Consider the following 26043-nt stretch of genomic DNA (forward strand, 5'->3'; position numbering starts at 1 on the left):
AAGGTTTTACCATGTTAGCCAGGATGGTCTCGATCTCCTGACCTCCTGATCTGCCCTCCTCGGTCTCCCAAAGTGTTGGGATTACAGGCATGAGCCACCACACCCAGCCAAAAAAACTCAATTGTTAACTGTTATTTTAAATTAACAAAGTTTTACCATTGTGCCTGGGTTTCTCTGTCTCTGTCTTTTCATTTTTAATAACTCCTGTATGCATCTGGTATTTTCTTTATAGGAATATAATTCTTGCTCATTAATTTTAGTGGGAAGAACCTTAATTTTGAATTGTAATAACAAATTATTTTATCAAATCAATATGTAAGTTACCATTTTATTTATAATTTTAATTTCTGAGTTATAATTCTTTGCACCAAGTAATTGTACCGTAATCCAGGTATCCAAGGGCAAAAGAGTTCACTTATGGAATGTTTAAAACAGAATCTGGTTGTGTATGTTCTACTGCTATGGGCTAACACATAAGAAGTAGAAATGGTCCTGCATTTTAGCTGGAGCAGTTTAAAAGTACTCATTTTCCCCTCCACAGAGCATCATAAGGGTTGTATTCCATGACAGACGGCTACAATACACAGAGCATCAGCAACTTGAAGGATGGAAGTGGAATCGCCCAGGAGACAGACTTCTTGATTTAGGTACAGGCAGTGATCAAAAGACCATGGAGATGAGGGCATTGTTTAGCTATGCCCAGTAATGTGTTATGTGGGCATCATGAATTACTTGTGTGGGGAAAGTTTTGGTGTTTGTGGATTTTATGTCTTGTCTTTTTTTTTTTTTTTTTTTTGAGACAGAGCCTTGCGCTCTCACCCAGGATGAAGTGCAGTGGCACGATCTTGGCTCACTGCAGCCTCCACCTCCCATCTTCAAGTGATTTTCCTGCCTTAGCCTCCCGAGTAGCTGGGATTGCAGGCATGTGCCACCATGCCTGGCTAGGATCTTGTGTCTTTAGAGTTGTTTTCCATATATACATACACACACATATATATATGTATGCATGTATACATTTTTTTCTTTTTATTTTTTTCCCATCCTTGTATTATAAAGAACCGAGAGAGTTGTTGTATAGTTAAAGAGTCAAGTAACTTTTTGGTGCTAAACTAATGTGAACCTGGAATTCTACAATTTTGAAACCATTTAATTGTAAACTGGTACCATCTTTTCTTTTTTTTTTTTGAGATGGAGTTTTGCTCTGTCACCCAGGCTGGAGTGCAGTGGCATGATCTTGACTCACTGCAACCTCCACCTCCTGGGTTCAAGCGATTCTTGTGCCTCAGCCTTTTGAGTAGCTGGGACTACAGGCATGTGCCACTGCATCCGGCTAATTTTTGTATTTTTAGTAGAGATGGGGTTTCACCATGTTGGCCAGGCTGATATCAAACTCCTGAGCTCAGGTGATCCGCCTGCCTTGGCCTCCCAAAGTGCTGGGATTACAGGCGTGAGCCATCGCGCTCAGCCTTATCATATTCTTAAAAAAATGAAATACAAACCATGGTAGGGGAAACTATGATACTTGTTTAGGGTAGGTTTCCATGTTGAGGAAGTTGATCATGGAGACCATTGAAGGACAGAGTTCAAAGCAGTTACAATTATTTCATTAGAATATAATAGGTTGTAAGTTTTTAAGTTATTTAAAGTGGATGAGTTTTTATGTAACTTCTTTTTAAAACATAGATATTCCAATGTCTGTGGGAATAATTGACACAAGGACAAATCCAAGCCAGTTAAATGCGGTTGAATTTCTGTGGGACCCAGCAAAACGCACCTCTGCTTTCATTCAGGTTTGGATTTTTACATTATTAGAAGCATACTAACCTAGTTGTTTAGGTCATGGCAGGATTGAATTTTTGATACAGTATCATTTCCTTGAAATGCCTATTTGTAAACTATGTTGTAGTGTCTTTCTATATAGATAGTTAGGTTTAATCTAGTAAGTTCATCCTATTTTAAACTAACATATATGAAGACATTCTATGATATGGAAAGCATTATTCAAATGTTATTTTTACCACTAGTAGTCCCAATAATGAAAATGTCTGTTTTTCATGAGATGTGTTTCTCTTGAACAAAAGTTGCCATTTAAGAGGATACAATTGAAAAAAGATTGAGGTTTTAAAATTCCTTCAAGCATTATTTTAAAAACATTCTAATACTGAAAAATTCAAACCTCTACAAATAGGATAATAATGATGATTAATTGTCCATGTAACTGTCACCTGGCTTTAGCAGTTTTTTGTAGTTTCTTCCCCCTTTTATTGTTGGAGCACTGTTTTTTTTTTTGTTTGTTTGTTTTTTGAGATGGAGTCTCATTCTGTCATCCAGGCTGGAATACAGTGGCTTGATCTTGGCTCACTGCAATCTCTGCCTCCCAGATTCAAGCGATTCTTCTCTCTCAGCCTACCGAGTAGCTGGGATTACAGGTGTGCACCACAATGCCTGACTGATTTTTGTATTTTTAGTAGAGATGGGGGTTTCACCATGTTGGCCAGACTGGTCTTGAGCTCCTGACCTCAAGTGATCCGCCTGCCTTGTCCTCCTAAAGTGCTGGGATTACAGGTGTGAGCCACCGTGCCCAGCCTGTTAGAGTACTTTAAAGCAAGTTTCAGACATACTATTTCATCCATAAATATCATGTCTCTAAGAGATGATTTTTTAAAAGTAACTATAATATCATTATTCTATATTTTAAAAAAATAGTAATTCTAATACCCAGAATGTTCAAATTTGTATGTGGTGAAATTTAAACTACCAGGTAGGTAATATATACAAGAGGAAAACCACTTACTGGCTGACCAGCCTACACAAGCTATGCTTTGCATGAACTGTAAAAAATAACTTGTATTTTGCCTTTTGGTATTCTACCAATATTATTCTCCATCAGTTAAATCACTGGGGGCATGGTTTATATCAGCCAAATATTGATATAAACTCATACTGTTGGTGTTTGTCTATAAGGCAACTAGTTATGTAGTAAATCAGACTGATACAAGACCTGGCTTTACATCTCAGGTTGTATTGTCATATTGCAGAGATCAGTTTTAATAGTGAGTCATTAGAAGAGGGGATGTGTAGCAGTCAGAAATGACCAAGGTCTTGCTGTTAACTCTGTGTGAAACCCTAAGGATGTCATCCAGGGTGGGTATTAGGAGACAGGGCAGGAGTGGTAGAAGGATGAGTATTGCCCTCTGGATCCTGAATAGTCTTTGAAGAGTTGACCAAAGAGTTTAGATGGATACAGAATAGTATGGGTAGTGGGCTTTCTGGACTATGAAATTTCCCCAGGCAAAGTATCACAAATTAGTGTCTGTAGGAACGGCAGTAAGATAGTTGGCTGGGTAGAGCAGGGCTAATGGCAGTAGAGGACAAACAACAGAAGCTCTAAATGATGAGGTGAAGATTGCTGTGGATTGAACAGGGCTGAGGACCCTGGGTCTGAGATTAGCAGACAGTCCCAGGTGGAGGTGGGCAGTATACATAGGAAGCTACTGTAGTGTTGTACCCCTGATTGGAGCCAAGTCCTGCATTAGAGGAGAGGCATTGTGATGGGCAAGAGCTCAGAAAGTCTGGAGAGGCTCAGCTGGATTTGTGAGAGGGAAGCCGTATCTTAAAAACAATTAGAGAGGTTCATAGATAATTTGGCTAGTATGTGTGATGAGTTCATTTTAAAGGATCTTGAATTTATAGTGGTGTCAGGTCACTCAAGAGGGAACAAAATAGAAAAATAACCAGTGGTAGGTCTTTGAATCCATTTCAGCCTGAATCGTTTTATAGGTACACTGCATCAGCACAGAATTTACTCCACGGAAGCACGGAGGTGAAAAGGGAGTGCCCTTTAGGATCCAGGTTGACACATTTAAGCAGAACGAAAACGGGGAATACACAGATCATCTACACTCAGCTAGCTGCCAAATCAAAGTTTTTAAGGTAAGAGAGAGAACCCGGTTTTCCGTAATTAAGGCTCAGTTTTGCCTATAAAGCTGTGTGTCTGCAACCTGATGGATGAAATAGTATACTTTGTTTTTAAGCCTAAAGGTGCAGACAGGAAACAAAAAACTGACCGAGAGAAGATGGAGAAGAGAACAGCTCATGAAAAAGAAAAGTATCAGCCGTCCTATGATACCACAATCCTCACAGAGGTAATGTAGTGCAGCATTTGGTTTTGGAAGAGAAGCAAAGGTTGCATATTAGTCTATTTCCAAGATGAGTTTTGCTACAAAAGGGTTGGGGAAGATTGGGTGGCAGTTTGACATGTTATTGTTTGTGAAATTTGTGGGGAAAATGTTTAAATTTGGGGATTTTGTTAGACTGTTTCCTGGGTGGGATCTTAAATGAAGATGCTGAAATCCCAATGAGGTCTTAGAAACAGACCTTAACAACTTTGAAGTTGGCAAGAGACTTAAGTTGGGGCCTAGAAAGTCCAATTTTTGTCACTGCTGGGGTTTTGCATTTTCTTTAACTTTGAATCCTGTTAGTCATACATTTGTTTAATTGGACTGAAGAGACATGAAACAGGGTGTTAGATCTTTCTTTGTATAATGAAAAGACATTGATCCCAATCTTTGGTGTTTGTCCAGATGAGGCTTGAGCCTATAATTGAAGATGCAGTTGAACATGAGCAGAAAAAGTCCAGCAAGCGGACTTTGCCAGCAGACTACGGTGATTCTCTGGCAAAGCGAGGCAGTGTAAGGGACTTCTGCTTCTCTTTTCATTGTGCAAGAAACCTTGTGCAGTGTTAGATATAGGACCAACTTCCACCGCAAAGTAAAGCCAAAATTGTTTTTGATGTCCATGTCTTGATTTAATTTGCTTTTGTTTAGACTTCCTGCTTCTGTTTGTTCCTCACTGAGGAAAATTTCCTAAATCTAACACTTTAAAACAAAGCAAAAAACAATGTTGACCATATTGGGTGGTTTTGGAGGGAAAAAAAGACACTCAGAGATATGTATTCCCTCCCTGACTCCTTCCCTTCCTCCTTCCCTCCCTCTCTCTCCTCCACACACATACCTCCTTCAAGAGCACTGAAATTAATTGAAAATACTTTCTTTAGTAAATTAGCTATTATTTTTGTGTAACTGAAAAGGGTCTTGCTTTCTCATATGTATACTTGATAAGAAAATTTCGTGGACAGTTAGATGATGGCAGCAAGCTTGACATTAACACGTGCAGTTCTTTGTCACATTTTTCTGCATGTAGCATAAAAATGTGTGTCTGTCTATGCTTCTAAAAGCCTGTTTGGCAGCACTGGTAGAAGAAAAAAACTGATGGGATTCATGTTTCTTCTTGGCACTTGCATTGCAAATTAATGCTTCGGGCCAAAGTAGTGTACCTTGCTACACTTAGACCTGGGTCCCCCTCAATATGCAGTCAGGGTCATCTGGTTGAATATGTGGTTTGTCCGGTTAAGTATAGCAAATCTTTATTTTATGACATGACTCTTCATCTATTAGTCCACAAAGGATGATCCTGCTTTGCAAACTTAGATCAGCTACATACCTTCAGTAAATGTAAACACAGAACATTAAAGAATCATTTAAAATAATTGTCATCATATGTATTCATGACTGCTGTATTCACTGTTGCAGTCTTTGCACTATTAAAGTGCCAGAGGATTTTTCACTCTTACACATATCACAATTACTGTGGTTAAATGTAGACTTTGAATGTTACTGTCACAAGCACTATCACAAGAAACTCATTTCCAATTATAGTATTGAATAAAAATGTTTTAGTGCTTCTCTATGCAATGAAATTGAAATTGTACTCATCCTAGTGCCACTGGAAGCGCACATTACATTTTCTTTAACTGGGCTTTTTTTAAAAAAAAAAAAAATCGAATCAAAGATTGTTAAAACAGCTGTATATTCTTTCCTAAAACACCCACCACAGCAATTTTGTTTTTATCCTTTTCTGATTTCCCAGCTGAAGACCCACCAATGGTTCTTAGTAAACTTCTTTGTGCGGGGGGATTCTGGTAACTCACTTTTCCTCTCCTGTTATAAACCATTTAACTAGTAAAGAAGTGGGTTCTGGTAATTCCTAAATAAAAGAAATTCATTATAGCCCAGATGTAATCTGAAGATGGGAAAACTGTTGGTAAATTCTTAATGATTCTTAACTCAAGTCTGAAGTATGCAAAACGTCAGCAGTTCACTGGCCTGGGATTTCACATCTTCGTCGTGTATTGCTTGCTGCCCTGGCTGTATTTGATTTTGTTCAGATGCTTCTAGGGGTGGTTAGAGCTCATTTTGAAAACCTGTTTTTAAAAAAGCAGGGTATAGATTGATCCCTTAAAAAAGAAAGTTTGCAGAATTTCATGTTTCTTCAAATTTCTACAAAGGAAGGCCAACGTTTCATAGAGCTTTTGTCTTGTTACAGTTGGCTTTCAGTAAAAAGGGATATCCAGATTTACTGTTAGAGTCGAAAAGATGCCGAATGAAATGGTCCCACACTGAGTAGTCACTACTGGTTACCAGGAGATGCTGTACAATAAAACTCTTAGTGTGTCTGTTGGTCTTCATCTCTGAGCTGTATATGATTGGCTCAAATGATGACTGCCAATTTCTACAGCCTAAAATGGGTGATCATTCTTTACCTGGGGAGGGACTGTGATCATGGTGTACTGAAACCATAACTATGAGCGCAGGCCAGGCATTGCTGGCACCATTATGAATTACAGACTCTCTTCAGGAGCATAGGCACTGCACCATTGCTTGCTTTTCGAATGTTGGAAGAATCTAAATACCTAAAAGCAAAATTTTATGGAGTTTTGGTAAACTTGGTGTTTCTACATTACTCTGCCATGCTAACTTGAAGCTTTTTGATGACTTCATTTCTTCAAATGGCTGGCAATAATTACCAAAAGTTTAGAGAGACTTGATACTTTTAATATTAAATGGTTTACATTATTTATATGTGCATGTTATGCTGTGTTATATTTTACGTGTGGAGGGGATGTTGCAGCAGGAAAATCTTTGAGATAGTAGAGGTGAGGCGACAGTGTGTGATGCCCATGATTAGATTTGCTAGTCAGCTCACAGGGTCTTGGGTTTATCAAACAGTGTAAACTGAGGAGGTGATACTTTGTAAGATGGAAAGAAAAACAAGGGTCTAGTTTTTTGTTTTGTTTTTTTTTTTTTTTTTTTTTTTTTTTGAGATGGGCTTTTGCTGTGTTGCCAAGGCTGGCCTCCAACTCCTCAAGCAGTCTTCCTGCCTCAGACCTCTGAGTAGTTGGACCACAGGTGTGTGTGTGCCATCTCACCTGGCTTAAAAGGCCGTACTTTTAAAAGAATGGGCATTGTTGTGTAAAATGTATTTTATAGCAAAGTTGGTATGCCATGCAATAAGTTTATTCAAAGCTCTCCAGCTAAATTAGATTTCTTTTTTGAAAGTTGACTGGTAATAGAACTAATAAGTCTGCAGTCATTTTTCTTATTTTTAAGGGGATAAATAATTGGGTAGTTGAGATTATTTTCCATGTATCCATTGCTTTTGATGGATGTCAGACAAGTGTTTCAAGCCCCTGTAACCATTGGTGAGACTTAATTTCTGCCCTCAGTGTGCTTCACAGTTTCTTAGCTCCATTACACCAGTGGTCTTGACACTTACCTACTCAAAATAATTAAAAAATTTTTTTAGAGACAGTGTCTTGCCTAGTCATCTGGGCCTGGAGTGCAGTAGTGTGATCAAAGTTCACTGCAGCCTCAAACTCCTTAGCTCAAGTGATGCTTCCATCTCAGCCTCCTGAGTAGCTAGGCCTACAGGCACAGACTACCATGCCTGAGTACTTTTTAAATTTTATTTTTGTTGAGACAGGTTGCTGTGTTCCTCAGGCTGATCTCCAACTCCTGGCCTCAGAATGATACTCCCACCTTGGCCTCCGAAAGTGCTGGGATTATAGGCATGAGCCATCATGCCTGGCCTCAAAAGAATTTTGAGAAAGGATACACTTGCACCTTTCCAGATTGACATCTGAAAGTTTTCATCATAAAATTTTTCATCATAAATTTAAATAGCTGCAAAGGAAGCAATGTTCTGGCATGGTGGCGATTTGTATTTACAATTTAAGATAAAATTGTAACATTACTCTTGAGGTGCATCCTATGGAATCTAAATGCCATAGCAGTTTGACCACTGCTATTGTTCATTCAAAAAATTCATTAAATCCAAAATTTTACTCTGTTCTTCCTTCTTGGTCTCATGTTTCTAATTCACTCCCTTTAAATTTTATCTTAATATGACATAGTTTTATGCCTGAAAATCTTTAGAAATTTTTTTCTTATTTATTTTTATTTTTTCTTCCTGAGGCTTCAGATGACCAAACTGAAATTTTTAAATGATCACCCCAAAAAAATTACCTTTCAACAAATTTACATAAATTGAAATTTAATTTTTAAAATTTGCTATGACCATAGGGTCTTAACTCGGTCAAGATATTTAAAACTTATTAGTACCAATTTATCAAAACAACAAATCCTACAGATTTTGATGAAAATTTATTAAATGTAAAAATAGAAATATTATTGGAAGTGCATCTTGAATGATGAGACAGAGTAGAATTAACTTCTAGAATTTTATAGATATGAGAAATTTTGTTTTTTCTTTCAGCAATGCCATTTAGGTCCTGGAAGTCCTTTTGAATCATCTGTCAAAAATCCCAGGGACATTTTTGTGTGATCTACTAGATTATTTCAATATATGTCAGTTGACAATAGGTCCTCCTGAATTATTTTGATAGCAAATAGTTGAAAATCACCTTTTTTTTTTTTTTTTGAGAAGGAGTCTCGCTCTGTCGCCCAGGCTGGAGTGCAGTGGCCAGATCTCAGCTCACTGCAAGCTCCGCCTCCCGGGTTTATGCCATTCTCCTGCCTCAGCCTCCGGAGTAGCTGGGACTACAGGCACCTGCCACCTCGCCTGGCTAGTTTTTTGTATTTTTTAGTAGAGACGGGGTTTCACCGGATTAGCCAGGATGGTCTCGATCTCCTGACCTTGTGATCCACCCGTCTCGGCCTCCCAAAGTGCTGGGATTACAGGCTTGAGCCAGCGCGCCCGGCCTGAAAATCACCTTATTTACAGAAAAACTTAGTCATTAGAGTTATGTACTTTTCTTTTTTTCAAGATGGGGGTCTCACTGTGTTACCCAAGTGGGAGTGCAGTGGTGCAGTCATGGCTCACTGCAGCCTCCCCTTCCCGGATTCAAGTGATTCTCCTGTCTCAGACTCCCAAGTAGCTGTGACTACAGGTGTGCACCACCACACCTGGCTATTTTTTTTTTTTTTTTTTTAAATCCTAGTGTCTTTAGCTTGGCTTTGAGAGAGTCTTTCTTCATTTTATTTATTTATTTATTTATTTATTTTTTATTATTTTTGAGATGGAATCTCACTCTGTCACCCAGGCGGGAGTGCAATGGCATGTTCTTGGCTCACTGCAACCTCCACCTCCCGGGTTCAAGCGATTCTCCTGCCTCAGCCTCCCGAGTAGCTGGGATTACAGGTGTGCGCCACTATGCCCAACTAAGTTTTTGCATTTTCAGTAGAGATGGGGTTTCACCATGTTAGCCAGAATGGTCTCAATCTCCTGACCTTGTGATCCACCTGCTTCAGCCTCCCAGAGTGTTGGGATTACAGGCGTGAGCCACTGCGCCCAGCCTCATGTTTATTTTATTGTTTTTATTTTTTGGTAGAAACAGGGTCTCACTATGTTGCCCAAGCTGGTCTTGAACTCAAGCTATCCTGAGCTATCCTGGGCTGCTGCCTTGGCCTCCCAAAGTGCTGGGATTAAGGGTATGAGTCACCATGTCCAGCCTGGGAAAGTCTTAAACCCCAAGGCTATGGTTAGATGTGATGCCTTTCTTGTGTAAAATGAGAGAAGGATGATTATGAAAGGGGACCCTTGAAACTGAGTCCTCAGATCCATTGGTTTTTAGAAAGAATACCTGTACAGTGAAATCACATCATGTGATGTCTATATGTCAAGTTTGAAGACTTCTATTTGAGATTACCCTGGCATGCTTAGCATGCTTTTGACTTTGACTTTTTCAACTCTCCTAATTGGAATAGTTCATGTATCTCCGTGTCTTTGTTCTGTTTCTGGTCAGAATTTTGCCTGGAGCTGAAAAATACTAAAGTTTACCATAACACTTCCAGAAAATATAAAACAGAGAGAGAGAGAGAGAGAGAGAGATAGAGGCAGTACTGTACACAGTTGATGTATTTTGATGCTCGGCCTGTCTGGTCTGTCTTGAGGATTATTACTCTTTAGAGGTATCAAAGAAGCAAATGGGTACTGGTGAGGCTGCTCATTGGGGAAGAGGGCAAAAGGAGCACTAGTTAGGTCAGAGCCATGTTTCAGGTCACCATGTGATGTCAGATGTTGCTTATAAATTCTTTCTTGTCTTCGCCATTCTTAAATCTTGATAGGTGCCTGTTGGGAAACTGATAAAGAGGATACTGGTAAAGAGGGAGGAGAAAGCTCTTGAAAGCAAATTATACTTAAGCATATATTTTAAATGCCTTTATAAATTTTTGCTGCTGTCATCACTTTAGGTCTTTAATCAGTGTCTAGACGCACACAGCAGGTAAAACTTTTCTTTGCCACACAGAAGTAAATTTGACATGTGTCTGTGAGGTTGCTTGATAAATGTCAGCTGTCTCGCATTTTATAATCTTGCATTTGGCTAGTGAGTGAATTACAAAAATATTTCTTCCACATATTTTAAAAGCATATCATTAATTTATTTCTGTTTCTGTCCTTAGTGTTCTCCGTGGCCCGATGCCCCCACAGCCTATGTGAATAACAGCCCTTCCCCAGCGCCCACTTTCACCTCCCCACAGCAGAGCACTTGCAGTGTCCCAGACAGGTATCTGGTTTGTGTAATCATGTGCCTTCATTTCCCCATCTCTCCATGTACAGCAGCCTTTTGTTTATATTGTACCTGAAGGAAATAGTAAGGGGAAATAGCCTGTATCTCAGTGGCAGAGGACAATCATTGTCTTTTCTTCGCCTACCAGCCTTTTTTACTCCAAGCCCCTTGTGCCTTACATAGTCACAACTATGGTAATTGTAGACAAGGGGCCATTTTCAAGATATAGCCAAGATACATTCTTCGTGAGATTAAAGACAACATTAATAGTGTCTATAGGTAAAGAGAGAATGACAAAGTCAGTTTGTTACTAAGTTCATTCTCTTGTCTATAATGCTTATATCAAATGGGTTATTTTCTGCAGTATTTCTTTTCTCTCCCAATAGATACACTATTTTTTTAATTGAATCTTTAAGGGAAGACCTTTCTGTTTCTACAGATTTGCTGTGGTTTTAGAAATGGAAATGGTGGACTCTTTATTCTGTTATCCAGCCTTGACTGGCAAGAGTTTGGAGTGAGCTTGGGGTGGGAGCAGGAGACTGCATTTGGGCATCTTGAAGGTGCAGTGGTACCCCATGGAGGCTTTCCATTCCAGGGCTTTGCTGCAGAACTGATGCAGAATAGTTCACATCAGAAGTTCCCTATTCTTTAGGAAGTTTCTTGTTGGGGAGGAAAATTATGAAAGCTAAGACCACAAAGGAAAAGGTTCTCAGGTCATGCTGACAAGGTCTGATGAGAAAGCAAGCAAAAATGTGCTCTCCCTCTGAGGAGATGGATAAACTGAGAAGGCAGCTGGGTGTCATGTAGGCTATTATGCTTTAAGAGTAGAAAAATACGCTTGGACTCAGCAACTTAGAGGAGTGACCAGAGGACCAGTAGGTTACTATTTCTGAGGGCTTAGAATAGTTTCCTCGTCAGTCCAGTCTGAATAATCTTAGAAAATGATTATGGCTTTAAAGGTGAGCTGTAAGTTTATGTACTCACTAGTAGGCTGGAGAACTCACTGTGTTCCCAGCACTGTTCTAAGTATTCCGATACATTAGTGACCAAACAGACAGACCCCCGTATGAAGGAGCTTAAGTTCTTATGGGTAGAAAGGATATAAGTAATCAAGATAATAAACCTAAGCAATTGAGGCACGGGGGCTAAGAAAGGAGTTGGTGCTCAAGAGCCAGAAGGTAGCCCTATTCCCTGTGGAGTTTTCATTTCATTTTACTTAGAAGCACAAGGATAGTGGTACAGGTTAATTTCTTTTGTTCTCTTGAAATTCACCCTCATCAATCTTGGATATATGTATTACTTAAAGGAGTATAATTTTATATTTTTGCTTAGGATCATTATACTATTTCTTGTAGCTCTTTTTTTTTTTTTTTTTTTTTGCAATTATTTTCAACTGTTTATCTAATTTGATGTTTCGTATTTTTTCCCCCTAACTTTAAAAAATTAATGTGTAGGCCGGGCGTGGTGGCTCACGCCTGTAATCCCAGCACTTTGGGAGGCCAAGGTGGGCGGATCACAAGGTCAGGAGATCAAGACCATCCTGGTTAACACAGCAAAACCCCGTCTCTACTAAAAATACAAAAAAATTAGCCGGGCGCGGTGGCGGGCACCTGTGGTCCCAGCTACTCGGGAGGCTGAGGCAGGAGAATGGCGTGAACCCGGGAGGCGGAGCTTGCAGTGAGCTGAGATCCCGCCACTGCACTCCAGCCTGGGCGACAAAGCGAGACTCTGTCTCAAAAAAAATTAATGTGTATCCTTCATTTTCCTTGGCATCCCCGAAGATAGTTGGGGAAGCCTTTTTGTTTCACAAAACTTGAATTTCTTACTACAACAGATGAAGAAGGCACAAATTAAGACACAGTCTTCTGTGTCTTATTTCGTCGTCATATCCACACCCTAAGCTGTTGTGCTTGCATTTTTGTTGCAAACTTTCATAGCTCTCTCCCACTGTTGCCTTACTTGAAATTTGCATAAACAGCTTTTAATGCCTTGATTAAAACATATATGCATTACAAAAATCATAATTTCCTGCTTTCTCCTTTCTCCCCAGCAATTCTTCTTCCCCAAATCATCAGGGAGATGGAGCTTCACAGGCCTCTGGTGAAGTAAGTATCTTTCTACTAAAAACTATCTGATGCTTTCAGGGTCCTACATTTTAAAGTTTTGGTTTTTTGTGCAAATTTATGGAGTAGGTGAGAAGTTTTGTTACATGTATATAATGTGTGGTAATCAAGTCAGGATATTTAGGGTGTCCATCACCTCAGTACATTTTTTTTAGGTATAGTCATCCTACTCTGCTATCAAATATTGAATTTACTCTTCTATTTTATTGTATGTTTGTTTGTACCCTTTAATCCAGTTCTTCTCATCCTGTCTCTTATCCCTCACCCATTCTTCCCAGTTTCTGTTACCTATTTTTCCACTATCTTACCTCTACCTTCATGTGTTCAAATTTTTTAGCTCACTTATAAGTGAGAATATAAGTCTTTCTGTGCCTGGCTTATTTCACTTAAGACAATGAAGTGTTCATGTTGTCCATGTTGCTGCAAAAGATGATTTCATTAGCAGCTGCATGATTTTTCTCTTTTTTTAATGGCTGAATAGCATCCCATTGTGTATCATGTTTAAGTTTCTGACAAGGGCCTGCGTCATTATTTGGATTGTTGGAGTCAGACTCATGCTCTTTTTGGGTGTTTTTTACTTCAAACTCCAAGGCTTTCTGTGTCAATTGTTTAAGTGTTCTCAGTTTGAATGGTTCCTTTTATTTATGTTCATTTTCATTGTTAATAGCAAATTCAGCCTTCAGCTACGATCCAGGAGACGCAACAATGGCTGCTCAAAAACAGATTCTCTTCCTACACAAGACTGTTCTCTAATTTTTCAGGTATGTGTATGTGTGTGTGTATCTGTGCATGAGAATGTTTTGTTTTTGTTTCTGTGCTTTTATTAACTTTATATTTTTAAAATTTTGAAGTTGCAAAGAAAAATGCACAGAAAAGTTCTTTATATCTATCCCCCAATAGGAATATCTCGTATTTTTATTATATGCTATTAAAGCCAGGCAATTGACATTGGTTCAGTCAACAGTTTTACCAGACTTATGTGTCCTCATTTGTGTGTACGTGTATATAGATTTACATGATTTTTTTCACTTTATTTTGAAATGATTTTTGTTTTACAGTAAGTTACAGAGCTAGTACAGTGATGTTTTGGTGTACTCTTCACTCCATTTCTCACATAATTATAGTACAGTAGCAAAACCAGGAAATTGCCATTGGCACAATGTATGTTACGGTATAGATTTTTGTAACCACCACCACAGTTAAGATACAGAATTATGCCATCACTGCAAAGATCTCCCTCCTGCTACCCCTTTAGAATCACACCGACACCCTTCCCCTACCATCCCTAATCCTTGGCAACCACTTTATATTCTGTCTCTATAATTTTGTCATTTTGAGAAATGTTATATAAATGCAATCATATAGTACATAACCTTTTGAGATTGGCTTTTTTTCAGTAGCATAATGGCCACCTAAGTTGTTGTGTGTATCAGTAGTTTAATCCTTTTTATTGCTAAGTAGTGTTTCATAGTCTGAATGTACTCAGTTATCGTTTTTATATACTTATGTGTAAGTTTTTTTTTTCTTGCACAGTAAGCTAAGCGAATGTTAAGAAGGAATTTTAAAAGCTATCAAGCACTGCTTCTCCAGGTAGTGCTACAGGAAACCTGTTTAGAGGGACAGTAATAGATACTGCCAGGTGGGGCAGAGGTAGCATTTCCCAGATATATTTGGCTCTGGGAGTCTTTTCCAACATGACCACCTAGTAACATGTCCTGGCCAAACATGCTGAGAAGTGCTGGATCACAGTAAAGTGGTAGGTAGCTTTCCTTCACCTGCAGTGCAGTAGGGCCATTAAAACACAACTTTGTGAATCCCTTTAAGAGGACAGAACTTGTGTGTGCACACACTCAGCCTGAAGAAAAGCTTGATTTTGCAAAGAACATGGTTTCTTACTATGCCACGTATTGTAATGTTTGTGCAATGAGTAGGTATTCCCGTGTAGTTCTTTGTCTCTTTAAAATTAAAGTTCCAGGTGGAAGTCATTTGCTAGCTGGGGACTACATTTTTATATGATTAAGTAAAGCCTTTTATGTGTGAAAAACTAAAAATTGTAAAATTTCAGGGTGGGGGAGCTGGGGTTTGTCTTGCACTGTCGTATGGAAGGCAGATGAAAAGCATAGCACATAGAAAAAGCGCCGACGTTTGGAACTGAGGGAGGCCCCACGTTACTCCTGTTATATCAGGCAGATCCATGTTTCTATCTGGTGAGTTTTAAGCCCTTTTCGCTGTAAGCAGTGATCACATGGTGCGGCCTTCTGCCTTTTCCTTTTCCTGGGGGCTTCTTCCAAGAAAGTGGGTGAGGAGCTAGCCATGGTACGCTCTTGGCACATCTCTTGAGTCAGAGCACTGACAGTAGCACGGTGAGGAGGGCAGTGAGTCTTCTTGCTGTGATCCTTGTGGGCATTCACATTTCAGGATGGGTTGTACATGCAGTTACCTGTCCAGTTCTCCGTATGGGTTAAGGGTGTGCACACACATACACAGTACTCTCTGGTCACAACTGTGAGGTGCATGTAGTAAGCCCCAGTGGAGAGATGAAAGAGAGCCTCTCTGCCTACCTGACTCTATAAAATGACTCTAATAATGCTCTTGTCTCATGGGAGATATGCTTCTCTGATCTTGTTTTACAGACTAGAAATTTAGTAGGCTTTCGCATTTGAGCCTTTAAAAAATAGAAAGATGACTTCATTATCTTCTTACATATGTAAGTGGCTATTTATCATATGGAAATCAAGCCTTCATCCCAAAGTGCATCTTAATTCCCCCAATAAACTGTATCCTAGCTGTTAGAGAATAAAACAAAAGATTATGGATAAATTCAGACTTTAAAAAGTAGAGAGAATATGATTAACTCCCATACAGCCATCTCCTAGCTTCAAAAACTACCAGCATTTGGTCAGTTTTGCTCTCCATTATTTCCTGTCCTGCCCTCTGTTGTATTTCAGAGCAAATCCTAGATGCTGTATCATTTATGCTTGAAATACTGAGTAGTAGTTCATGGTGTCTATGTACTCAGGTATGGCTTCCATATACTTATGTGTAAGTTTTTTTTCTTCTATAGTAAGCGAAGGAAGTGTTTAGATAGAATTTTTAAAAGTGTCAAACACTGCTTCTCTAGGTGGTGCTATAGGAAACCTGTATAGGGAGACATTTACACTTGTAAATGATGTTGTAAGTAGGATGTGCTTGGGGGAAATCTTAGGGTATAATGTGTGATTCTCTGCCATTCTTCTGTTAAAAGGCTGCTGTGACAGTTGTTTATGTTATAGAATGTTTGACTTTACATTGCACGTTTCAGTATAAAGAGGCCCAGTCCTAGTTCGGCTACCAACTCTTACAGACTTTAGGCAAGTCCCACAAACTCTGGACTTCCATTTCCTTTTTTGTGAAATTAAAGATTGATCGGCCTGGGTGATCTCAGGGTTTGATTCTATGGGCTGGGTCAGAATCATGTTTCTTCACGTAGCCACAACCCAGTCACTAAATAAGGTAGATGAGTGAAATCTTGTATTGGGAAGAGTTCTTTAGGCCCGACACTCATTGATTTGATTCATCGCCTCTGGACTTCTAAGCTCCTTCTTGATACAGGACATGGAAAAGCCAGCATTTTCCTTGGCTCTGAAGGACAGGTGTCTGTCTTTTTGTATTGTTCATGTATATGTGTATATTCAGGATATCTATCATTATTTTGAAGGACATTGGACTGCATGAAGACAGATGCCTGTAAAGCAGTTCTGTTCTTTTTCCATTTGAGAAAAATATTTTTGCTCTTTTCTAGGTGCCGACTTATTAAAACTGACAAAGGAGGATTTAGTTCAAATTTGTGGTGCAGCCGATGGAATTCGGCTCTATAATTCACTGAAGTCAAGGTAAAATACTGTGAACTGTTTTGCTTGAAATAAGAATGTACCTTTCTTCGCGTGGGGAATTTGGGCAGAATGTGTTTCCACGCTAGGTTGGCATGTGTGCCTGTGTGCGCCATCGAGCATTGGCAGCATTGTGCTCACAAGAAGACTGTTTTGTGTACACCTTCAGGGCAGGCCCAGATATGATGCAGGCACTGATGAGGGCAGAGGTAGACTGTAAGACTGGTAGAAATGCACATGGGCAGTACTGATTTCTTGAAGACGACTGGGTTTGTTGCCAAGAAAACAAAACTTCTAATTTAGGTGAGCTATACAGAATCTATGGTTTTCAAGGTCATGACTATTACTAAACAGTTATTAAAAATGTAAACTAATTGTGAATTAAAATGACAGAAACTGTAAATTGTGCTGGCTTGTAAGAACCATTTACTATCATTGCTCTTTCTATACTTGTGGTGTGAGAATTCCATTAAAATTGAATCTTACTGATTTTTAATTTGCTGACTTAATCTTGAAACTTAAATTTACCAGCATCTGACAGACCATCTCAATGGTTTAGAGTCTGGATCATCATATTAGACCACCTGTGATAGTTGGTGTGAGGTGTGTGGTTTTTATATTTTTATTAGTAAATTATTTTGTATAATGAAATAACATTATAAAGTTCTCATAAGGAAATAGAACTTAGATTCCTTTAGTTGTCACATTTGTACATGTGTAAGGCAGCTTTCTGTCCCAGGCTCATCAGTGGCATCTTCTGATTGCAGGTCAGTTAGGCCTCGTTTAACCATCTATGTCTGCCGGGAGCAGCCAAGCAGCACGGTGCTGCAAGGGCAGCAGCAAGCTGCAAGCAGTGCAAGCGAGAATGGCAGTGGGGCACCCTATGGTAGGTATTGAGGGTATCTCGATTCTGTCACTTCTGAAACTGTCAAGACAGAAATGGGAAGGACTTGATTGAGCAGGCTTTGGAGAACTCTTGCTGTGTTAGGAATGCCAAGTTGCTCATGAAGGAGCCTTGCTAGCAATGAGAGGTGGCAGCTCTAGGGCCAAGTCCTTGGGAGAAGAGGAAACTGGCATTTTTTCTCAGTTATTACAGCCACACTTAGGGTCTCTTTTTCATGTGGCCCTTCATGCTGGAAATGTGTAACAAGTGGAAAACCTAGCTTGAATGCATTGAGATCTTTCTGGCTTTTATTTTTTTTATTTTTATTTTTTTGTCAGATTTACTGAAATGATTAATGTAACACTGGCAGCTTAACAAAAAAAGCAGGAGGGTTTTTCTTTCCTTTTTTTTTTTTTTCCCATTTTCCTGACTAGGGATGGGCAGAACTCTTAGAGCATAACATATGTGCAACAGTGCATGCATGTAATAGTCCTAAGCGTGTGGACTTGTCATGACAGGTGTTCGGCCAGCACTGTGCACCTTGTGTGTGGCGAGTCTGATGCCGTATCTTTATGTCATTGTAAATAATACCAGACAGTATGTTATCTCTGGAGGGCTTCTCATCCTGAGCGTTAATTGTATGGTATAGTGCTAGGTTAGGACAGAGATAAAAATCTTGGCCTCTCCCTCTTCTCGCCTTTGAATACAGCCCTTAAGCATTTTAAAAGGCATATATTTTCTCATTTGTAGTATTGATATATGTTAATATTTCCTTCTTTCCATACTCTGAAGTAGAACAAAGGCAACACACTCAGAACTTTTCAAAAAAAGATGTGTTAATGGCATTCAGAGATGCAGTTATTTGCCCTAATAATAGATAGAACTCTGAAAAATATTTTGTGATTTGAATTTTACTGAAAAATTGGAAGGATAGCATCACTACTCTGAACTTTTTTGTATTTGGTATCATTTTGACTTCAGAAGCTCTGAATTTTGAGATTATACAGATTCTTAAAAGGATAAAAATTTAAAGGGGCTCTCCATGTATCATCAAGAGCTTATACATCACTTACATATGGCCAAGATTATAATATTTTGGAAGGTGTGTCCTCAGACATGAGTGTTTGTGGAGGGATGTGGGGAAATATTGGATATTTTCCCATAATCAGCAGACTTCTTCTGTAAAAAAAAGGTCAGGTAGTAAGTATTTCCATCTCTTTAGACCATATATAGGGTCTCTCACATTCAACTCTGGTTGTAGTGCTAAAATAGCCATAGACAATATGTAAATTGTAGATAAGGCTGTTTCAGTAAAACTTTATTTAAAAAAAAAAAAAGTGGAGGGCAGGAATTGGCCCATATGGACTGTGGTTTGGTGACACCTTCTCTAGATCATTTCTATAGTCTTACTATAATTTTAGTTCCAACTTCTAAGTTTTATGTAATGGAAAATTCTTGGTTTCTATACTTACAAACCCCTTGTTTGGGGAAGCAGAGTTCTCCGTAATGATATTCCTGAGCCATGTCTGGCTTTAATCAGTAACTGAGTAGGACCTACAAGAGTGAGACTCACTACAGATGTACACTCTGCAGATATCTGCTGATAAGTTCTGTGTAGCAAAAATGCAGAACACTGGATGGAATGTGGCTGGGGCTTTCTGTAAGGAAGCATCACATTTTATTGTTTGTATTCTTAGCTTTTCATGTAGCATCTTTTATATTATTTAAAATTTTTTGTGGGGGGAGGGGCATAAACAGATAGCTTTTATTCCTTAGGATAAATTCCTAATAGTAGGATTACTGGATCAAAAACTGTGATGCTTAACTGGGCGTGATGGCTCATGCCTGTAATCCCAGCACTTTGGGAGGCCTAGCTGGTTAGACTGCATGAGCCCAGGAGTTTAAGACTGCTTCAGCAACATGGTGAAACCCTGTCTCTACAAATAATAATAATAATAATAATAAAATCAGCCAGGCATGGTGGCATGTGCCCCCACCATAGTCCCAGCTACTTAGGAGGCTGAGGTGGGGAGGATTGCTTGAGCCTGGGAGGCAGAGACTATCGTGAGCTGTGATTGTGCCACCGCCTCCAGCCTGGGCAACAGAGAAGGACGCTGTCTCAAAAAAAGGAACGAAAAGAACGTGACTCTTTTAGGGTTCTTTTTGTATATTGCTAGGAATACATGAAGTATATATTATTTTTAAAAACAGCTTTCTTCAGGCATAATTTACATACCATAAAGTCCTCCCATTTTAAGTATATAATGGTATTTTAGCAAATTTAGAGAGTTTGGCAGCCATTGTCAAAATCCAGTTTGAGTTCCATTATTTCAAGAAGATCCCCCATGTTCATTTGCAGCCAATTCCTGTTTTTAAATTTTGAATACATGAAACTATATTCATTGAATAAAAATATAAAGAAAAAGTCAAACCTCAAATCTTTTTGTCCAGGGATTTCTGTTAATGTTTATTAAATTATATTTCTGGATATAAATAATGTATTCTTACGTTTTAGATTGGTAGTTTGAGATTTCAAGGTAGTAAGATGGGGAAAGAAAGAGTTTATTCCCATTTAAAATGTTTTTTACTTTTTTGGTACTTTGAAAGGTGTGACCTTTGTACAGATCCTACAGATCAGGTAGAAAACAGATCAAAGATCACTGTTAAAATGCTCTTCTTTTTGTTTTTTTTTTTAAATTTCAGTTTATCATGCAATCTACTTGGAAGAAATGATTGCTTCAGAAGTTGCTCGAAAACTTGCGCTGGTGTTTAATATTCCTCTCCACCAAATTAATCAGGTTTACAGACAGGGTCCCACTGGTATTCACATTCTTGTTAGTGATCAGGTAAATCAAATCATTTGTTTTTCCTTTTCACACTGGTATTTACTTTTATACATGTAATTGTAGAACTGTAGAAAAATTCTGTGACCTCTTTTGAAAATACTTATGAGAATCATTTCCTGAGAGTTGGGAATCACTTTGGAAGAACTTATAACCATGAGTTACAGGCATCCTAGTGATAACATGGAATACAAGCCAAGGAAAACTGGCTTAGCTTCCCCCCAGCCCTTTAGGATGCAGCCAGTTACTGGGGGACTCTAGGATAGTGGAAGGCTTTGGTCCGTTTTATGAGGTGAGTCACTGGATGTGTTTTCCTTTTGTCTATTATTTGATGACTAATTTTAAAAAACATGTAAGATATATAATTTTCCCCTTAGTGATTGGTGGCAAGCAAGTAATAATAGAAGAGCACTTTATGCAATTTTTAAGAGTCATCATCCACTGAAGCTGGCAGGGGATGTGCCCCTGTGGGTCACACGGGTGACCGACCAGGTCTCTCAGGGACCATTATGGACAGGCACAGTGAACACAAGGCAGTGCAGCACGTGTGCATCTTTGCTGCCTCACACTGCCTTCATGAATTATCGTTTTGGCCATTGAGTCCTGTATTTGTGTGAGAAGAATATTTACTGTTTTAAAATCATTTTTAGTTAAGAAATGACAGTTGGATCTTAATTGTACTTACACATTTACTTTATCCTTCTAGATGGTTCAGAATTTTCAAGATGAGAGTTGTTTTTTATTCTCCACAGTAAAAGGTACTTTGCATGTGTGTGTGTGTCTTAAAATGCCAGAATCATGAGAGATGGTGTGTGCCTCTAATTAGTGCCTCTCGTGTATTTATTCTTTAAAATGATGGCTTTACTCATTTTAAGAAGAAAGTTTGATAAATGAATTGAGAATATTTCTAGTGGTTGTAATAGAAATTAACAAATAAGGAAGAGGAGTCAGTCTTTCTAGATGACTGGAAAAAAAAATCTCAATTCATTCAGCCAACGTCTTACTGAGCACTTTGTGTCAGACACTGTGCTTCTGTCACTCAGTGGATCTTGAATAAAACAGAATCCATGAAACTCCTATTGGGGAAAGCAAACCAAAATTGGCCAAGAGATACACAAAATTACCAGTATGTTAAGTGCCATGAAGGAACAGGAAAGTGTGGGGTACTTATGGATAAGGGAGATCTGGGTTGAGGGGAATGTGAAGCTGTAAGGTAAGGCTTCTCTGAGGAGGTGTCATTAATCCTGAGACTTGAAGAATGAGAAGGAGCAGGAACTGGCCATAGGATTAGCATCCCCAGGCAATGTGGGGCTGTGTGCAAACACCTGGCGGCTTTGAAAGCTTGGCAGTGGGCCATGTAGCTGCCATGCTGTGTGTGAGGATGAGCTGATCAGGGTGAATCAAAGCAGGAGGCCGGGTCCGGCATGCGGGACCGGGTGATGATGGTAGTTCGGATTTACTTGAAATGTATTGGGTTGTCACTGAAGTTGTTTAAACAAAGGAGGAGTAATGTGACTAGATTTTTCTTTCACTTTCACAACTCTGTGGAGACAGATGAGAAGGTGGCAAAATGAGGCAGGTGAAAGGTGCCACTGTGGTGGTATGTTACAGATTTATAGACAGGGCCCCAGTGGGCTGCACATTTGAGGGAGGAATAGTTCTGACACCTGGTTTTCTGTGGAAAGTAACTGGGCCGATGGTGATTTCATTGAAGAGGTAAGTATGTTTGGGGTAAATCAACCAAGAGTTTGATTTTGGATATGTAGAAATGTCAAGTAGGCAGTTGACTGTCACCACTCTGGGGCTCAGAGAAGAGGCCTGGCCTTGAGATGTAAATTTGGAGGCCTTCAGCATATCAACAGTGACTCAAAGCTGTAGAAGTTGTTAAGGTCATTTAGGGAGAGAATGTGAAAAGAGAGCCAGGACCAGGCTTAGGTGGCTCCCACATTAAAGAGGAGGGATTCCTAAATGTAAAATTTGAGAAGAGATCATACATTCATAGACTATTTTAAAAGTCAGGTGAGCTAAGATCCAAATCCGGTCTTAGCACAAAAGCTGCCCCTAGAAGAGGGAGATGTCATGTGTGTCAAGTATCCCCAAACTACTGAAATACTGATTTTACTTTGTGCCTCACATGTTGCATATGCCATCAGGTTACCTGCGAGGCTGAGTTTTAACTCTGAACTGGTTCACTCTAACTTTTACTTTCAGAAACATCTTTAGCCTAGTACCCTTCTGCTCAGTCTTTTGTTCTCACAGCAGTACAGTTTTTACCTTGCATAACTGACATTGTCTAAAAAAGAAAACATATAGTATAATTGTATAGTTTTGTTTTGTGGAACCAGTAGACGTTTTCTGGTGTTAGAAATCATAGAATCTCCCCTCTGATCTCAATTTACTGTGTTTTTTTTTGTTGTTCAAACTTTGTCCTCATGAGAAAAATCATTTTTTTATGAATGCCTATATTGCTTCTATTTACTGAGAAACACTAGGCAACAAAAGGAATGATACATTTTTAAAATGTTTGAAATCTCCCTCTCAGTGGCTCAGAAATTTTTCTGGAAAAGATAGATGTACGCATTTGCATTTGCTCCCTCGGGTCCTCTGCCCTGACACAGTATATTTTACCTGTTCTGCTTCTAGTTCTTGCTTCCCTTATGGACAACACTATTATTATTGTGTGTCTTGCTAGATGTCCCCCTACCCCCAGAACTGGCAGACAGTGTTGGAATGGGGGCATTGATAGTGGACCAGGCTTCGCAGAATGTCTAAAAAGGGAATGTGTACATGAAGTGTTTTGGGGGAAGAGGAGCTAGAGCAAGTTAATTTGCTTGTTTATCTAGAATCATTTAAAGGTAACCTCTGAATTGGGAAGGGAGGTTGTAGTTGGCAGGGAGTTTTCCATTTAATAGGCTTAATTTCCTAAGCCTGACTGAAGAAATATTTCTTTCCTTTTCTGCAGCTGAAAATAGTGATGGCATCCACATAATTTTGAAGTGATGTCTTATATAGACTGAACTATATTCAGTACTAAATAGTCACGCTTAAAAGTGTGTGAAGACTGAATCCAAGAAGTCTTGGGATTGGATTTTACCATATGAAATGTTTCATATTGAAAACACAAGATGACCTTTCTAACGAGCTGTATGAGAGGTGAATCTCCTCACTGTCACTGCCATAGCCAAGCACCCTCATGAGAGTGAGCACATCGGCACAGCACGCATCCAGCTCTGGAGGCCACAGTGCAGGCATAGCTGCCCGCTGCTCTGGCAGAGGCCAGTAAATACAGTTCCTAGAAGCAGCCTTTGCTGTCTTTTTTACACTGTATGCGGTTTGGAAATGAATGTAGAAACTTACTGTGGGCATTTACCTTTCTGTGCCAGTTTGGCTTTTATTGCCTGAACCTTATGCTGACCTGGAGAGGAGATGGGGGACAGTGCTGTTTTGGGGCCAGCAGTGAATCTGTATGCGGAAAGGTGTGTTGTGCTGATGTGGCCGTTGGTGGTCAGGTAAAAGGCTCGGCACCTTCTTGGAAGAAATCATGTCTAAGGGTGTACGTTTGATATGATCATGCCAGATTGGAGAAGATCCAAGCCAGGAAGATGGGCTTGAAGCAAACTGCATTATCAGGAGTACCTTGGTGAGAGGATCAGTGTAAATCCTAATAGGTACAAAGACTTTTGTGTTTTGGCTTTGTCACAGATTTATTGAAAAACTTCTTTGCTTCTGCTTCCATTTTTAGCATTTTAGTTTCTGGTTTTCATTTTTGGAGATTCCTTGCTAAACTCGTGGTTTTTCTCTCGTTTTCTTCCCTCTCTCCCTCCATCTCTGACCACCCCCCACCCCCACCATCCTGTTGAACATTTTTTAAAGCCCTACCCCAGACATTGGAAATAGGTGACCCAAGTAGGGGGAGAAAGTATTATTGTTGATAGCTTCTGAATAGGTGTTAAGGAATCTTCATTATGAACAAGATGAATTTTTTCGTGGAAACACTAGATGTTATCAAACACTAAAATGTACCATACAAATCCCTTAAGCCTCTCCTCAAATATTGAGCTTTAGTACAATCATGGATAGACATTCTGGTGATGATTTAGGGGCTTTTTATACACCACATAATAGCTTCTTTCTCTATAAAAAGAGTGCCTCTTTCATAAAACCAAATGCTTGTCTGCTAGCATACTTTTCAAAGGGAATCCACTGTTTCCTCACTTTCCTCCCATATCTATCTCCGTCCTTCATCCAAAACCTTCCCAGAATCCATCAGCAAGCATGTTTGAGGCCTATGGTGTAGGGGACTGAATTTTTTTTTTAAACTTCTATTCCATTTTAATTGTAGGATCTCTGTCCATATACCCAGGTGTCCTTATTTGAATGTACTATTTGGTCCTCATCTGTGTTCAGGCAAAAAATAGGAAATGAGTAATTTTGAGTTTGTAATCTCTCCCGGAAGACAAACTGCTTCAGTGGGTAAAAGCTTTGACATGTTTTATTCATAAAGGGGGTTAATTATTTGCTACAAAGAAGCACGGTCTGTTTTCATCATCGATTTGAAAGTATCTGTAACTCCTATAGATCCTATAGGCAGAGCTTTCCTTTCTGACTTTTTGCCTTTGCTTTTGTGTGACCACATGTTTCCTGTACCAGTCACTGGGGAAAGAAGTGAGTTTATCTCTTGTTTTAAAAGTTTTGCTTGTCTATTTAGCATTCCTTTTTGGGTCTCAAGATTTATGGAACAATAAATGTCATTTAATGCTGTGTGCTTATTTTGAATTCCTCATCAGGTTTTAGAAGCGGGGTAAAAATACTTAGACGCTTATGAGACTTAAATTTTACTGCGTGGCATTGAACATGAGTTTGTCCCAGTGAAACAGGCTAAATAAATCTTGGCACCAGCAAATTTGTTACTTTGTTTTTTTAATAGTAGGATGTACACATTTCAGTATAATAAATGTTTTCTGATTGTTTTGCAAATGTGTGTCTCATTTAAAATCCCAGTTCCTGCTTCTGTCACTTCATGTCATAGAATCAAGGAGTTTCCCTGTGTGTGTTCTGAGCCAGTCTAAATGTAATAAGAGGTTAGGCCCATAGTTTTTTCTTTTTCAGTTTATTTTCTCAAAGCTGATGCAACTGAGGATATGTTATTCCAGTAACTGTTCCAGACTTGAAAAGGAAGCAAACCTGATTGTCTTACAAGAGGTTCTCCTGTTTTGTAAATGAGGCCATGGGTCATTGAGCATTGAGTCCAGTAGCTGTGATTGATAGGTTGTATCATGGCTCAAAAGAAATCATGTAGAGAAGGCTCTGGTCATTTAATCTTTTGTTTTGTTTTGTTTTGTTTTGAGACGGAGTCACTGTTGTCGCCCGGGCTGGAGTGCAATGGCATGATCTCGGCTCACTGCCACCTCCGCCTCCCAGTTTCCAGCATTTCTCCTGCCTCAGCCTCCCAAGTAGC

At 39.3% G+C, this 26043-nt stretch overlaps 2 protein-coding genes across 12 annotated transcripts in view; one reads left to right on the forward strand and one right to left on the reverse strand.

The window, feature by feature from the left end:
* The window catches only part of UBP1 (upstream binding protein 1), a 54631-nt gene extending 29069 nt beyond the window's left edge, over nucleotides 1-25562 (forward strand). For 2 of the 11 annotated variants that reach the window (XM_050779391.1, XM_050779397.1), the window contains exons 4-16: nucleotides 542-647; nucleotides 1684-1790; nucleotides 3781-3933; nucleotides 4035-4145; nucleotides 4584-4691; nucleotides 10761-10864; nucleotides 12918-12972; nucleotides 13658-13751; nucleotides 16772-16862; nucleotides 17627-17745; nucleotides 20446-20588; nucleotides 21292-21343; nucleotides 23548-25562. In XM_050779391.1, coding sequence (XP_050635348.1) covers nucleotides 542-647; nucleotides 1684-1790; nucleotides 3781-3933; nucleotides 4035-4145; nucleotides 4584-4691; nucleotides 10761-10864; nucleotides 12918-12972; nucleotides 13658-13751; nucleotides 16772-16862; nucleotides 17627-17745; nucleotides 20446-20588; nucleotides 21292-21343; nucleotides 23548-23585 — 1281 coding nt within the window. In that variant the 3' untranslated portion in view covers nucleotides 23586-25562. The other 9 variants (XM_050779394.1, XM_050779399.1, XM_050779390.1 and 6 more) reach the window with 6 other exon arrangements.
* Nucleotides 8455-26043, reverse strand: part of FBXL2 (F-box and leucine rich repeat protein 2) — a 128327-nt gene continuing 110738 nt past the window's right edge. Inside the window, exon 16 of the transcript XR_007723327.1 lies at nucleotides 8455-10439. The gene's annotated coding sequence lies outside the window, so the exon portion shown is untranslated. The remainder of the gene's footprint in view (nucleotides 10440-26043) is intronic.

This window comes from Macaca thibetana, chromosome 2, assembly GCF_024542745.1.
Source record: "Macaca thibetana thibetana isolate TM-01 chromosome 2, ASM2454274v1, whole genome shotgun sequence".
Taxonomy (NCBI): Eukaryota; Metazoa; Chordata; class Mammalia; order Primates; family Cercopithecidae; genus Macaca; species Macaca thibetana.